This window comes from Pogoniulus pusillus, chromosome 14, assembly GCF_015220805.1.
Source record: "Pogoniulus pusillus isolate bPogPus1 chromosome 14, bPogPus1.pri, whole genome shotgun sequence".
Classification (NCBI taxonomy): domain Eukaryota; kingdom Metazoa; phylum Chordata; class Aves; order Piciformes; family Lybiidae; genus Pogoniulus; species Pogoniulus pusillus.
In genome coordinates, this window is record NC_087277.1 from 2,869,671 (window position 1) to 2,884,982 (window position 15,312).

General features: G+C 47.2%; 1 protein-coding gene across 5 annotated transcripts in view; it reads left to right on the forward strand.

Moving 5' to 3' along the window:
- ZFPM2 (zinc finger protein, FOG family member 2) overlaps positions 1–15,312 on the forward strand; it is a 402,942-nt gene that overhangs the window by 191,201 nt on the left and 196,429 nt on the right. For all 5 annotated transcript variants that reach the window (XM_064154128.1, XM_064154129.1, XM_064154132.1 and 2 more), the window contains one exon: positions 1,267–1,385. In XM_064154128.1, coding sequence (XP_064010198.1) covers positions 1,267–1,385 — 119 coding nt within the window. The remainder of the gene's footprint in view (positions 1–1,266; positions 1,386–15,312) is intronic.

Sequence of the window (15,312 nt, forward strand, 5' to 3'; positions counted from 1 at the left end):
AACAGTTATAATTATTTGGGGTCTGAACTGCTGCTTGTAAAATCTTGCTTGGCTCAAAAATCTTTCTTTTTTGTTTTTTCATTGCAGTAAATGTTTTTAGTAGTAGCTTCAGAATCAGTGGTGTGGTTGTGGATGTCCTGTGTGGTATGTCTCTGAAATGGTTAGTAGCTGAGTGCTTCAGAAGGTGATCTTCTGAAAGCAAAATGCGTGGAGGAGGTTAGAGCAGCAGGTGTGCCACCTGCTGCTGCCCTCTTTAGCTATCACCTCCCCTGTCCTCAGCTTGTCTTAAGAACTTTAATCAAACCACTGCCCTGAGTATGACCAAAAGAGTTGGGGCTGTTCAGTCTGTGGAAGAGGAGGCTCCCAGGTGACCTCCTTGTGGCCTTTCAGTATCTGAAGGGGGCCTACAAAAAAGCTGGGAGAAGGGACTTTTTAGGCTATGAGGGAGTGACAGCTCCAGGGGCAATGGAGCAGAGCTGGAGGTGGTTAGGTTCAGAATGGATGTGAGAAGGATGTTCTTGAGCGTGAGAGTGGTGAGAGGCTGGAATGGGTTGCCCAGGGAGGTGGTTGAGGCCCCATGGCTGGAGGTGTTTAAGGCCAGGCTGAGTGAGGCTCTGGCCAGGCTGATTTGCCATTGGAATGGGTTGCCCAGGGAGGTGGTTGAGGCCCCATGGCTGGAGGTATTTAAGGCCAGGCTGAGTGAGGCTCTGGCCAGGCTGATTTGCCATTGGAATGGGTTACCCAGGGAGGTGCTTGAGTTGTCATCCCTGGAAGTGTTCAAGAAATGACTGGATAGGGCACTTAGTGCCGTGGTCTGGTTGACTGGACAGGGCTGGGTGCTAGGTTGGCCTGGGTGATCCTGGAGGTATCTTCTAATCTGGTTGATTCTATGATCTAGGGTAGGGTGTCCCTGCCTGTGGCAGGGGGGTTGGGACTAGATGATCCTTGTGGTCCTTTCCAACCCTGACTGGTTCTATGATTCTGTGAGTCTAATAAAAACTTCCTTTAAACTCCAATGCATGTGGAAAGATGCAGGAAAGAAATAAGAGTTTCTAAACCCATTTTGACTACGATTGGAAGGGGAAGAGGTTTGCTTGTCTTTTGCAGGGTGCCAAGATTGGTTGTTTATCTCGGGCAGGCATAATTAATTCTCATTACACAGGTCCTCAGAATGTTGTGTGTGTAAAGCCAGCACAAAGGCAGAGGTGGCTGTTGTTAGGCAGGAGTGAAAGTGCTCTCAACAGTGCTCGTTCTCTTTGTTCACAGGAGAGTTGGAGGTGGTCCAGAAGGATGGAGAGCGCAAGGTTCAGAGCCGGCAGCAGCTTGCAGTGGGAACGACGTGGGGGCCCTTTGCTGGGAAGATGGATCTGAATAACAACACCTTGGTAAGTAGATACTTCCAGGCACTTCTCTTCCTTACCTTGTGAGGTGTTCTTTAGGGAGTAGCCTGACCTGCCCTTCAGCCAGAGCACTTGGAACCAGGCATTGTCAGCTTCCACAGACAGTGTGCTTTGGCTCCTCTCCAATTAGTTCATCTGTGGCAACCGTCCACAGAAAGTTATTTGGAGCACAGGTTAAGAGTTGTTTTACAGAAGGGAAATGTCACTTCCTTGTTGGCTGAACCAAGCTGTCATTTATCAGTAGCAGCATCTGATTTTTCTTTTTTTTTATATTCTCTGTAAGTGACTTTTGTTTTTTTTTCCCTTAGCATTAACTGCTGAATGCTGAATTTATACTAAGGGATGGAGTAGAAAATAAAGAGCTGCGTTAGTGTAACACTCATTAAGTTTGCCTTCATCACTGAACATAGTGAGAGCTGATTAAAATCACTGTGATAGATGTCAAGATGCACCTGCCATATATAGTGTTGAAGTACTGGAAGGTGTCCAGAGAAGGGTGACAAAGCTGGTGAGGGGCCTAAAACACAAACCCTATGAGGAGAGGCTGAGGGAGCTGGGAGTGTGCAGCCTGCAGAAGAGGAGGCTCAGGGCAGAGCTCATTGCTGTCTACAACGACCTGAAGGGAGGCTGTAGCCAGGTGGGGTTGGTCTCTTCTGCCAGGCAAGCAGCAACAGAAGAAGGGGACACAGTCTGAAGTTGTGCCAGGGGAGGTCTAGGCTGGATGTTGTTAGGAAGTTGTTGTCAGAGAGAGTGATTGGCATTGGAATGGGCTGCCCAGGGAGGTGGTGGAGTTTCCATCCCTGGAGGTGTTGAAGCCAAGCCTGGCTTGGGCACTTAGTGCCATGGTCTGGTTGATTGTCTAGGGCTGGGTGCTAGGTTGGACTGGCTGATCTTGGAGCTCTCTTCCAGCCTGGTTGATTGTATTATTCCTAGGTATTTTGATTTTAATGAACTTAAGCAGTGAGCAGAGCTGACTTTTTCATTTGATGGTTGTAGTGGGATTAGGATTATTTTCTCAAAATATTTCAGAGAGGTTTGGGATGAAAATCTTCAGGACTCCTTTTTGATTCCTAAATTGGAAAGATACTCATTTATTTCTTGCCTAATTAAACCCCATGAAGTCTGGGTTTGCTGACACTTGAAAGATTTTACTTTTGTTTTGTCTCCTAATACAAAGACATTTGTATAGCTGAAAAACTTCCTGGAAGCAAAACTGTAGTCTTCAGCAACGTTGCTTTGTCCCCTGATCAACTCCATCCTTTGAGATAGTCAAAACTGAACTGGATTTGATCTTGAGCAGTCTGAGTTAACTTCTGAGTTGGATCTGACTTTGAAGTTTGCCCTTTTCTGAGCAGGAGTTTGGACTGGATGACCTCCAGAGGTTCCTTCCAACCTGAATTATTCTGTGGTTCTAAGTATTGTTTTTTTTACCCCACATATCAGATGTTTCCTGCAGCCCTACACTTGTTACTTCCAATTGTTGTGTAAACCTTTGAATGCCCAGCCCTTTAGTTAGATGAACTGTAACATTAGTGATGGGCTAGAACCCAGGCTCTTCACCAATCATTTCCACTTCAGTACTGCCTTGTGGTTCTTATAGAATCATAGAATGGTTTAGGTTGGAAGGAACCTTAAAGATCATCTAGTTCCACCTCACCCCTGCCATAGGCAGGAGCACCTTCCACTAGAACAGGTTGCTCAATGCCTCAGCCAACCTGGCCTTGAACACCTCCCTGGACAACCTGTGCCAGTGTCTCACCACCCTCACTGCAAAGAACTTCTTCCTAACATCCAGTTTGAACTTCCCCTCTGCCAGTTTAAATCCATTACTCCTTATCCTGTCATTGCAAGTCCCTCCCCAGCTTTTTTGTAGGCCCCCTTCAGATACTGGAAGGCCACAAGAAGGTCACCTTGGAGCCTCCTCTTCTCCACACTGAACAGCTCCAACTCTTTCAGTCTGTCCTCGTAGCAGAGCTGCTCCAGCATCTCCACATCTCTCTTGTAATAGCAGCTGCAGAACTGGATGCAGTACTCCAGGTGGGGTCTCAGCAGAGTAGAGGAGGAGAATCACCTCCCTCACCCTGCTGGCCACACTTCTCCTGCTGCAGCCCAGGATCTGTTCTCCACCTGTAGGTGTCGGGGAGCCCACAAGGATGGGGATGTGATTTAATCATTTGTTTTGCCATGAAATCTCTGACTTTGTGCCTTGCTGCTTCAGAGAACTTTTCAGTAGGTCGTGGTACCCACGAGCAGACAGGAATGCATTTCCAGGGATGAAACCTGTAGCTTGTAATTCCTGCCTTTAATGGGAAAGTGGATTTTCACAATCCTCAAGTGTAACGTGAGCAGGCAGGTGAGAGGAGCAGGAGACCCCTCTGGGCTGATCATGTAAGCCATGGAGAGAATAACTGCTGTGTAGAAGCAGCTCTTTAATTCCAGGCACTAGCAGCCTATTTAAGCAAAAGCCTTTTTCTTGCTTTTCCCACTGTCAGTGTTTTCCCTGTCTGAGGAGACATCTTCTTGGGAATGAGGCCCTTGGACAGCAAAGTGCTGTTGCATTGTGTAGCCCGTGATGGGCACCAGGCAGCGGCTCACGCCATCGCGCCAGCAGTTGCGTGGAGGCAGCTGTGAAAGGCCTTTTCCCTTGGCTGCTGCCATGTAGTTTTTGGTGTTAATCTGTGCCCATGGCAGGGTTTTGTGAAGCAAAACAATGAGCAGCTGGATCCTGCCCTCCATTCTCATCGACTTGTCACAGGGAGGAGTGAGTGGGCAGGCCTGTATCAGTCTGATAAGGGAAAGAGGATTCAGTGTGTGTCTGTGGAGGGAATCTATGGGAAGGAAGTGTAGAGGGCTGGGCAGTGGGATACAGCAGGGGCTCCTTAGTGGGATCTGGGAGGTTCAGCACCAGAGCAACACTTCTGGAAGAGATCTGAATGTTGGAGTGAGCAGCATGTGAGGGACTGAGGAGACAAGGTTCAAAATGCAGTGAAGTTGCTCACTCACTCGTCTGTGTCTGCTCTCCTCAGGTCAAAAGCCTGCTATCTGTAGTAGTCAGCCACTTCTGACCTTCAGAGTGGCACTCCAAGGCTTTTCTGGTTGGAGTTCTGTACAGCCACCCAGACAGGTCTGTGGTTAGGCTGTGATCTGTCTTAGTCTGTCTGTGGTTTTCGGTTCTCTTGGTCAAACCTGGAGTCTCCTTCTCTGGAGACTTTCAAGACCCATCTGGATGTGTTCCTGTGTGACCTGAGCTAGATTCTTTGTCCTGCCTTGGCAGGGGGTTGGACTGGAAGATCTACTGTGCCCTGGTGAGACCTCATCTTGAGTACTGCCTTCAGTTTTGGGCTCCCCAGTTGAAGAGGGTCAGGGATCTGCTGGAGAGGGTCCAGCAGAGGGCTACGAGGATGATGAGGGGACTGGAGAACTGCCTGGTGAGGAGAGGCTGAGGGACCTGGGGCTGTTTAGTCTGGAGAAGAGAAGACTGAGAGGGGATTTAATAAATGTTTATCAATAACTGAGGGCTGGGGGTCAGGAGGAGGGGGGACAGGCTCTGCTCACTGGGATAGGACGAGGAGCAGTAGATGGAAACTACAGCACAGGAGGATCCAGCTCAACACAAGGGGGAACTTCTTGACTGTAAGGGTCCCAGAGCCCTGGCACAGGCTGCCCAGAGAGGTTGTGGAGTCTCCTTCTCTGGAGACTTTCAAGGCCTGTCTGGATGTGTTCCTGTGTGACCTGAGCTATATTTTGTGGTCCTGCTCTGGCAGGGGAGTTGGACTTGATCTCTTTGGGTCCCTTCCAACCCCTAACATCCTGTGATCTTTTGATGTACAGGGTCTTGTACAGATCTCAGTATTCCACACATGATAAGCAATATGCATGGCCTCATTGAATTTGATATTGCTCTTTATTTGTGTCCCATGATAAATAACTTAGCATTAAGAAATAAACTTGTGCCCCCTCTGCATTTCCTGGCCCAGAGAGAAGGGGCAAATAGTTCAGTGCCTTTACAAGTATGCCACACGAATTGTGAAGCATGAGATATGGTTATAGTGTTTTGTTTTAATTTGAGCTCTTTCAATGTATTTAAGGAATAATTGAGTTTTGCAGAGCAAAATACTCTCTTTTCTATGCTGTGAGGGAAAAACATCAGCCTCAGTGCTCCTGATGCATTAGAATAAACTACACAGCATTTGAGACATCATCGTTTATGTAGATTATCCTCACTCAGAAAATGCCTTGCAATTTAAAATCCTTCTTGTCACAGGTTAATATTTTATGTCTTTCTTTGACATTTAATATCTGAGAAGCATATATATGTATGTTAATAAAACCCTCATACATAGAATCAGCCAGGTTGGAAGAGGCCTCCATCATCCAGTCCAACCTAGCACCCAGCCCTAGCCAGTCAACTAGACCATGGCACTAAGTGCCTCGTCCAGGATTTGCTTCAACACCTCCAGGGATGGTGACTCCACCACCTCCCTGGGCAGCCCATTCCAGTGCCAATCACTCTCTCTGACAACAACTTCCTCCCAACATCCAGCCTAGACCTCCCCTGCCACAGATTGAGGCTGTGTCCCCTTCTTCTGGTGCTGGCTGCCTGGCAGCAGAGCCCAACCCCACCTGGCTACAGCCTCCCTGCAGGCAGCTGCAGACAGCAATTAGCTCTGCCCTGAGCCTCCTCTGCTGCAGGCTGCACATCCCCAGCTCCCTCAGCCTCTCCTCACAGGGCTCTGCTCCAGGCCCCTCCCCAGCTTTGTTCCCCTCCTCCAAACACCTTCCAGCACCTCAATGTTTCTCTTGGATTGAGTGGTGCAGAACTGGACACAGTAAGGGGCCCAGAACTGGACACATGTTGATGGTAACTATTTATCTCCCAGTTCACAAAAGATCTTGTCTGTTTGTTTCTTGGAAGCTTTCTTTTTCACATGCCAGCCTCGGAGCTGAGTGGCCACTCTTTTAAGAAGGAGTTGAAACAGGAACTTCTGCCATGTGTGAGGACATCACAGACAAGTTTAGGGGAGTTGAGGGAGGTGTGCCTTGGCGCTGGGGAGGTGAAGAAAGATTTTTTCCCCCTCTCTCCTCCTCTTGCAAGCTGTTGTCCTCACTTTTGGAAGAAAACTGGGACAAATTAGCATAAAGGGAAGAGAGCACTAAAGCAGAAAACAATGGTGGGTCCAAAATATCTTAGTTGTTTCTTTTCTGCCTGTGCTGAAGCAGACCAGGTTCTGCTATTGCTATTAGTTTTTAATTCCACTGCAGTCTTATCTCTTTGCTACTGCATCCTCTTGGATGTGGCTGCATTTACTACATAAATATCTCACTCATATTTGCTAAGCTCCAGGCAGTGTTCCTCTCTTGTGGGATCCACTTCTTTTACCATATCCTTGTTTTTCTTCTCACTCTGATCAATCTACCTCCCCTCCTCCCTCCCAGCAGAAACACCACCTTAATCCTGTGTGCTCCTGCAGTGGGAGGGTTCCCCCTCACTTTTTTGTGTCCACCTGGTTGTAGTCTGTAAAAGGATGTGATAGGTTGCATTAGGTAAACCTGCCAGACTTGTAGGTATCAGCAAGGGGGATTTAATGCCATATGAGGAAGTGTTTCCTAATAGGACTGAGATTGAAAGGTTGGAAGACGTTCAGGAGGCTGTAGCTGGTGTGTGTAAGAGCAGGCTGGCCCAGGAAGACAGGAGGGATGTAGGTGAGGCTGAAGCGTGGTGTGGGGGAAGGAAACAGAGCAGATGACCCTGTGACTTTTGGCACCCTGATGCTGAGAAATGTCTGCAGCCAACTTCACTTGTTCAGCTGCCCAGAGACACCTGCAGGCAACTAAAATCTTTCAAGACTCACTTCAAAAGACTGGAGTGAGACCCTGTTTTTTTGGTAGAAAGTGGCAGATGGGACATTACAGAAAGCTAGACAGTTGGTCACAACAGTACAGGGTACTGTTTTCAAAGTCTAATTGAAATTTAGCAAGGATTTGCTGGGAGGTACAGAAGTAAATTGCTCTACTTCCTTGGCATATCTCTTCCCAGTTGCCTGCAGCTTTTTTCCCCTTCTGAATGTTCTCCCTTCCCACTCCAGTCTCTTGTTGACTGAAGTTAGAATTAACACTTTGTGTATAACCAAATATTAAATCAGGGTATCCTTTTAAAAGCATTATTTAGGACTTTGTTTCTAAGTGTTCTGTACCTCTTTTTAAAGAAATACTATTTGGTCTCTAAGGATCATTGCCCCAGGTTTGTGTGTCACAGATTTGCAAGGTGAGAGCAGTGGTGTTGCGTTTTCAGGAGGCCAGAGGTGTGCACTTAGATCTGATGGCACAGCACGCTGCAGGGAGTATGCTGGGTCTTGATTTCTGTACTCAAGTCAGCCAGTGTCGGGTACCACAGCCCTGATGAGGCAGGCTGAAAAACAGAGAACACACCAAGGGCTGGGTGTGGAGACATTTGCAGGGAGATTCTCAGCATCACCTGCATCCTCAGGACTCACTTTATGGTACTCTTCCTGCGCTGGTAAATCTTTCCTGCACACAGCAACAATAACAGGCACCTGTGTGTAGTAAATGGCTGCACATGCCCTCATTACTTGTGAAAGTGCTTCTGCCTCCACCACCACATTGAGCAGTGGAAAATCAGAAGGACATCCATGTGCTGAAGCTTGACCTCTCACAAATGTGAGACCACTTGGTGTGGTTGTGCCTCCTTAACATTCCCTGCATTCCCTCTTCCAAGCCAGTTGTTAGCACTTGTTGCAGGGTTTAAGTGGCTTTGTAGTAGTGCCTACTGTGCTTGCTCTGGCCAGTGGCATACGTGGGACTAAATGGCTTTTCTGACCTTTCATAAGCATTCCCTTGTAAGATGTATGAAAGGTACTTGACTATCTCATTCTTTGTTCACTGTGACTCCCACAACAGGGAGGTCTGCTCAACTCTTCAGAAATATGATCACGATGTTGCCATTGTTTACTGCTTTGGCTGTGCTGCTGGACAGGAGCACTTGCAGAGATGTTCAGGGTGGGTGGCATGGCTCACTGCAGCATGGTAGCCAACTTCATGAGAGCTGCATCAGTCCACTGCTTTGATTATATTATATAATATAGTTAATTTATCATTAATAAACTTGCAATAGCAAAGACTATTGAAGTTCCTCCTTCCAGACAAGTTATAGCACAGGCTGAACTATGTGTTAGAGATCACAGTTTATATGCCTGTGTGTTTTTTTTCCCCTCTAACTGGGTGCTTTTCCATTTGTAGTCTTGGAGAAAAGTATAAAGCAATGAAAAGGAATGGATGGCAGTCACCAATTTTAAATGGTAGTTAATACTGCACTTAGGACTTGATTTTACCTGGTGCTGAGCACCCTAAACTTTCATTCAGCGTGGTAGGGCTGAGGTATGCTTAGCATTTCATGACACTGAACACTGCAAGTGCAGCCTATAAACCTCTCCACAGAAGATAGATATTTGTTATTGTATTTGACCTTGAAGATGGGACTGGTTTGATAGGGTTAAGGTCAATGAGTATATTATTTTTAGAGAAGATATGGAGCACATGGATGGTTCTGCTTCATTTTGGTGTGTTAACATCTGGCAGCATTCTGTGTTCCATATGCTGCTGATTGTCCTGATACATTCATCTTCAGTGATAATCAAAAAGATTTCAGTGCTCTGGAGTTAATCACACATTTGAGAAGACAAACACATGAAGATAAGTAGAAAAGCTGTGTGTGGGGGGGGTTGTATATAAGACCAAGATTTGAGTAATCTGGACAAGTGCTCTATTAATTTAGAATATTTTTCTTTTAATTAGCTAAGTGCTGCAAGGATGAAAAATAGCACATTAGAGTTCAATGTTGTCACAATAAGCAGACAGAACATTGCTCCTTGGAAATCAGATTCTGCCCTTTTAGTTCTATCTATTGCACACCTGCTTATTTCTACTAATGATGAATAGTTCAAAGGGGTTTAGAACTGCACTCTTTTGTCATGTAGTATTTTGGTATGGCAGTTTAGTGATGCTTCTGCTATTTCATTACAAAAAGCACAAATGTAACCATCCACTGACTCTTTTTTTTCTGTGCCAGCATTTTCAGTTTTCCTAGGCTGATAACGTTTTTTGCCAGGGCTATAAATGACTATTTTCGTTCTGTGCTGTTTTACCTTTACATGCTAATAGCCTCAGGGGATGAGAACTTCAGAGTTTGACAGGGAATTTGCCACATCAAAGCTGGTGTTACCTTTCACAGTGCCACCACCTTTCTGACAATGTAAAAAGTCTGCCATGGTCAGAGTGGAGAGTGAGACAGAAATAAAACTGTCAACTTTGTGCCTCTCTTACTGCTTCTTCCACAGTCCATGCATACCTTAGAGACAGTTTTCTAGACTGGCCTGCCATGAAGCTCTCCCATGCTCGATATTCATAGAATCAGCCAGGTTGGAACAGATCTCCAAGATCATCCAGCCCAACCTAGCACCCAGCCCTGGCCAATCAACCAGACCATGGCACTAAGTGCCTCATCCAGGTTTTGCTTCAACACCTCCAGGGATGGTGCCTCCGCCACCTCCCTGGGCAGCCCATTCCAATGCCAATCACTCTCTCTGTGAAGAACTTCCTCCTACCATCCAGCCTATACTTCCCCCAGCAAAACTTGAGGCTGTGTCCCCTTGTTCTATTGCTGGTTGTCTAGAAGAATTTAAATAAGTGAACAGCTGTAGGGCTTAAAGTGTCTAGAAAGGTGATCCTTTGCTTACCACGCTTACAAGCAGCCCTTTGCTTCTTCCCCTTCTGCTAGCAATGATGGGCATCATGAAATTAGAATTGTTAAATCAGTCAGGGTTGGAAGGGACCACAAGGATCAGCCAGTTCCAACCCCCCTGCTATGGGCAGAGACACCTCACACTAGATCAAGCTGTCTACAGCCTCAGCCAGCCTGACCTTAAACACCTCCAGGGATGGGGCTCCCACCCCCTCCCTGGGCAACCCATTCCAGTGTCTCACCACCCTCATGCTGAAGAACTTCACAGTATCACAAAGTTTGGAAGAGACCTCACAGATCATCAAGTCCAACCCTTTACCACAGAGCTCAAGGCCAGACCATGGCACCAAGTGCCACGTCCAGTCCTGCCTTGAACAGCTCCAGGGACGGCGACTCCACCACCTCCCCGGGCAGCCCATTCCAGTGTCCAATGACTCTCTCAGGGAAGAACTTTCTCCTCACCTCCAGCCTAAATCTCCCCTGGCGCAGCCTGAGGCTGTGTCCTCTCGTTCTGGTGCTGGCCACCTGAGAGAAGAGAGCAACCTCCTCCTGGCCACAGGCACCCCTCAGGTAGTTGTAGACAGCAATAAGGTTACCCCTGAGCCTCCTCTTCTCCAGGCTAACCAATCCCAGCTCCCTCAGCCTCTCCTCGTAGGGCTGTGCTCAAGGCCTCTCCCCAGCCTCGTTGTCCTTCTCTGGACACACTCAAGCATCTCAATGTCCCTCCTAAACTAACATCCACTCTGATTCTACCCATTTCTAGCTTTGTTCCATTCCCCTCAGCCCAATCACTACCTGACAGCCTAAAAAGTCCCTCCCCAGCTTCCTTGTAGACCGCTTTAGGATACTGAAAGGTCACAATAAGGTCACCTCTTGGCTGTGACCACAGCTCTTGAGGCGAGCCCTGTGACCAGAAGCTGTCCACACAACTTGGAGTGGGATGTCTGCTGCAGCCAACACCAGGAAAGCAGCAGGAAGGCTGAAGTGGCAGCTTGCCACGAAACAGAAGGCACAGGGCAATGTCACCATTCAATATTTCTCTCTTAATTCAACATCCATCATTTCAAACAAAAAAAAAAAGAGAGAGCAAGATAAAGGCAGCTAAGCCTCCCAATGTATCCTCCTCCACCATTCAGGTGGAACTGGTTTTATTTTGCCATGCAGACATTTGTTCAGATCTTAGCAGTGGCCACTCTTCCTGTTGCCAATATCTATTAATGATAATTACTTCAAATACTGTACTCGCTGGGCGATAGCATCACATCATGGTGAGGAGGATTGTGATCTTATCTAAACCTATTCTGTTTAACTCTGACACTCCTTCTATTATAGTGGGGCCCTGATAACATCGTGCCTGTTAAGATCAGACATTAGTTGGAATCAATATTTGAAAATGTGCCTGTTTTTGCTTAATAGCAAAGTTAGTGTGAGGGTCAGAGTGAGATCATTTGTTGGATGAGATTGTACAGCTTCATCTTGTAATGGAAATGTGTTCTTTGCTTCAGCTGCTGGTGAAAACTGAAAACAAGGGCTCTTTGAAAGCTGCACAGCTTTGCTAATAGTCACTGTGTAAGGAAGATGCAGTCATTGTTATGATATTTAACATCTGTAGTGCTGCAGCATGCCGAGGTTCCCTAGTCTGGAACTGGTGTTCCTTTGTGCTAGGCTATCTGAATCTGATATTACAAAGACAGCTGCTGGCCTCAGCCAGCTCAGACTCCTGGGTTTAGAGAAGACTTGCTGGAAGGTGTCCAGAGAAGGGTAACAAAGCTGGTGAGGGGCCTGGAGCACAAACCCTCTGAGTAGAGGCTGAGGTAGAGAAGAGGAGACTCAGGGGTGACCTCACTGCTGTCTATAACTACCTAAAAGGAGGTTATAACCAGGTGGGGTTGGTCTCTTCCCCCAGCAACCACCAACAGAGCAAGGGGACACAGTCTCAAGTTGTGGCAGGGGAGGTCTAGGCTGGATGTTAGGAGGAAGTTGTTGCTAGAGAGAGTGATTGGCATTGGAATGGGCTGCCCAGGGAGGTGGTGGAGTCGCCATGCCTCAAGGTGTTCAAGCCAAGCCTGGATGAGGCACTTAGTGCCATGGTCTGGTTGATTGTTTAGGGCTGGGTGCTAGGTTGGACTGGCTGATCTTGGAGGTCTCTTCCAACCTGCTTGATTCTATGATTCAATGGCAGCAAGCAAGTGTGGGAGGCAAAAGCAAAAATAGATATAATTGAGATTAGTATAATAAGCAACAGTTAGATCATACCAAAGCAGCAGATGTCAGTTTATTAGAGGCAGTGAGTGGAAAATGCAGCAAGTCTGCAGATGATTTCAGGGAGTTCTTCCTAGGTGCATTTATCTAACGGAAGGAAATACAAATAAATTGTCAGCATTTGTTCAGAGGGGGCTTTTGAAATTCATCTGCTGATAAAGAAGGATGTTATCGAGATCAGTAATGGTGAAGCCTTTTGGAGCCTGATGCCAGCTTTATTTTACAAAGCTCAGAAGCTCATGTGCTGCCAACATAAATCTCTCTGTACCCAACTTGGCACCAGCATCAGCAGCTTGCAGTTAGTGGAGGATAGGAAGAGTCAAAAACCACAGAGCACCATAATGCTGTTTGGGTACTGTTCCTGTAAGACTTCTCCAGGATTTGGTCAAAGAAACCAAAGGGAAGCTCTGGGAGTGTTGCATGGGATGGCTGAGAGCTGCAGTGCCCCTTACTCAGCACTGGTCAGGCCACGCCTTGAGTGCTGTGTCCAGCTCTGGGCTTCTCAAGTCAAGAGAGATGTTGAGGTACTGGAATGTGTCCAGAGAAGGGCACCAAGGCTGGTGAGGGGCCTGGAGCACAGCCCTGTGAGGAGAGGCTGAGGGAGCTGGGGGTGTGCAGCCTGCAGAAGAGGAGGCTCAGGGCAGAGCTCATTGCTGTCTACAACTACCTGAAGGGAGGCTGTAGCCAGATGGGGTCGGGTCTTCTTCCAGGCAACCAGCAACAGAACAAGGGGACACAGTCTGAAGTTGTGCAGGGTGAGGTCTAGGCTGGATGTTAGGAGGAAGCTGTTGGCAGGGAGAATGATTGGCATTGGAATGGGCTGCCCAGGTGGGTGGTGGAGTCACAATCCCTGGAAGTGTTGAAGCCAAGCCTGGCTGGGGCACTTAGTGCCATGATCTGGTTGACTGGACAGGGCTGGGTGCTAGGTTGGACTGGCTGATCTTGGAGGTCTCTTCCAACCTGGTTGATTCTGTGATTCTCCTCAAGAACATTAATTGTTAATCTCTGATAAATAAAAATGTCCAACAGAGTAAATAAAAAATGAACAGTGACTACTGCGTGGCCTGTTCAGTTTGTCACTGAGCTGCAAAATGAGTGACCCACTGCCTGAAGTTGGCATCAAAGGGCTTTGTGTATAGCCTCCAGTGCAAGGCAAGCGTTGTGACCACTGGACTGCTCTAGAGACAATGGCTCCAAGTGATGGTTTAATAGATGTGTTAAATCTTTACACTGTAGAATAAAAACAAGCTTGGAAGTGCCTGTGTTTTTATAGCTTGAAAAAGGATTGTCTTTGAATGCCCAGCCCTTTAGTTAGGTGAACTGTAACATTAGTGATGGGCTAGAACCCAGGCTCTTCACCTATCATTTCCACTTCAGTACTGCTGTGTGGGCCTTATAGGATCATAGAAGGGTTTAGGTTGGAAGGAACTTCAAAGGTCATCTAGTTCCACTCTCTCTGCCATAGGCAGGGACACCTCCCACTAGAACAGGTCACTCAAGGCCTCATCAAGTCTGGCCTTGAACACCTCCAGGGAGGTTGTGGAGCACAGAATCACCCAATGTGATCAAAAATCACATTGGGTGATTCTGTGCTCCACAACCTCTCTGGGCAATCTGTTTCAGTGCCTTATCACCTTCACTGCAAAGAACTTTTTCCTAACATCCAGTTTAAATCTCTTCTCTGTCAGTTTAAACCCATTCCTTCTCATCCTGTCATTACAAGGTTGACTCTTCCCTCTGCCAGTTTAAACCCTTAGCCTGTCATTACAAGACCTTGTCAATAGTCCCTCCCCAGCCTTTCTGTAGCTCCTTTCAGATACTGCAAGGCCACTCCAAAGTCTCCTCCAAGCCTTCTCTTCTCCAGGCTGCAGAGCCCCAACTCTTGTAGCCTATCCTCATAGCAGAGCTGCTGCAGCCCTCTCAGCATCTTTGTGGCGTCCTCTGGATTCACTCTTACAGTTCCATGTCCTTCCTGTACTGGGGGCTCCAGAACTGCACATAGTTCCTAGCATTTAACATACCAGCTCCAAGTTTATGATAATGTTTTCTGCAGGAGATACATGCAGGCATAACAGGAGTTTTCAGGAGACAAAGTCAGAAAGTTTCTGAGTTGGAATAAACCCTCTAAAACATATGTGCTGTCACGAGCTGTGGCATTACCAGTACAGCATCCGTGCCAACTGGTAGTTATGAAGAGGTGTAGCTGTGACTTCTGTTTGTTCAGACACCAAAGTGGAATGACAAATGAATAAATCATTGCACTGGTGTTAACAGTAAAACTGTGTCTGGTTGCACTGTCATCCACTTGCCTTTCTGTTCACTTCCATGCCGTTGCTTGCTCGCCGTATATATGAAAGCACTGGAAAGTGAAATAACATCAAAAACTCATCTAAGTGTACTTAGATCAATTCTTCTCACATAAGATGTGCATAAAGATACTTGAGTGGCAGTCTGACCATGAAGAGTGAGGTATTTTCATGTTGCTTTTGAACCATGCATGCTTTTGACAGGCTACGAGAGTTGGGGCTCTGCAGACTGGGGAAGAGAAGGCTTCAAGGAGAACTTGGAGTGGCCTTCCAGTGTCTGAAGGGGGCTACAGGAGGACTGGGGAAGGACCAGGGTGGAGTCACTGTCCCTGGAGGTATTCAGGAAAAGACTGGACGAGGCACTTGGTGCCATGGTCTGGTTGACTGGGTAGGTCTGGGTGCTAGGTTGGGCTGGATGAGCTTGGAGGTCTCTTCCAACCTGGTTGATTCTATGATTCTGTGACTATTGACAAGGTCTTGTAATGACAGGAGAATCAGCCAGAGGGGTTAGGAAGCAGAGGGATTAGTCACAGTGACAGCAGGTTAGAGAGAGAAGAGAAGCAGCCAAAGCCAGATAACAGCTCTG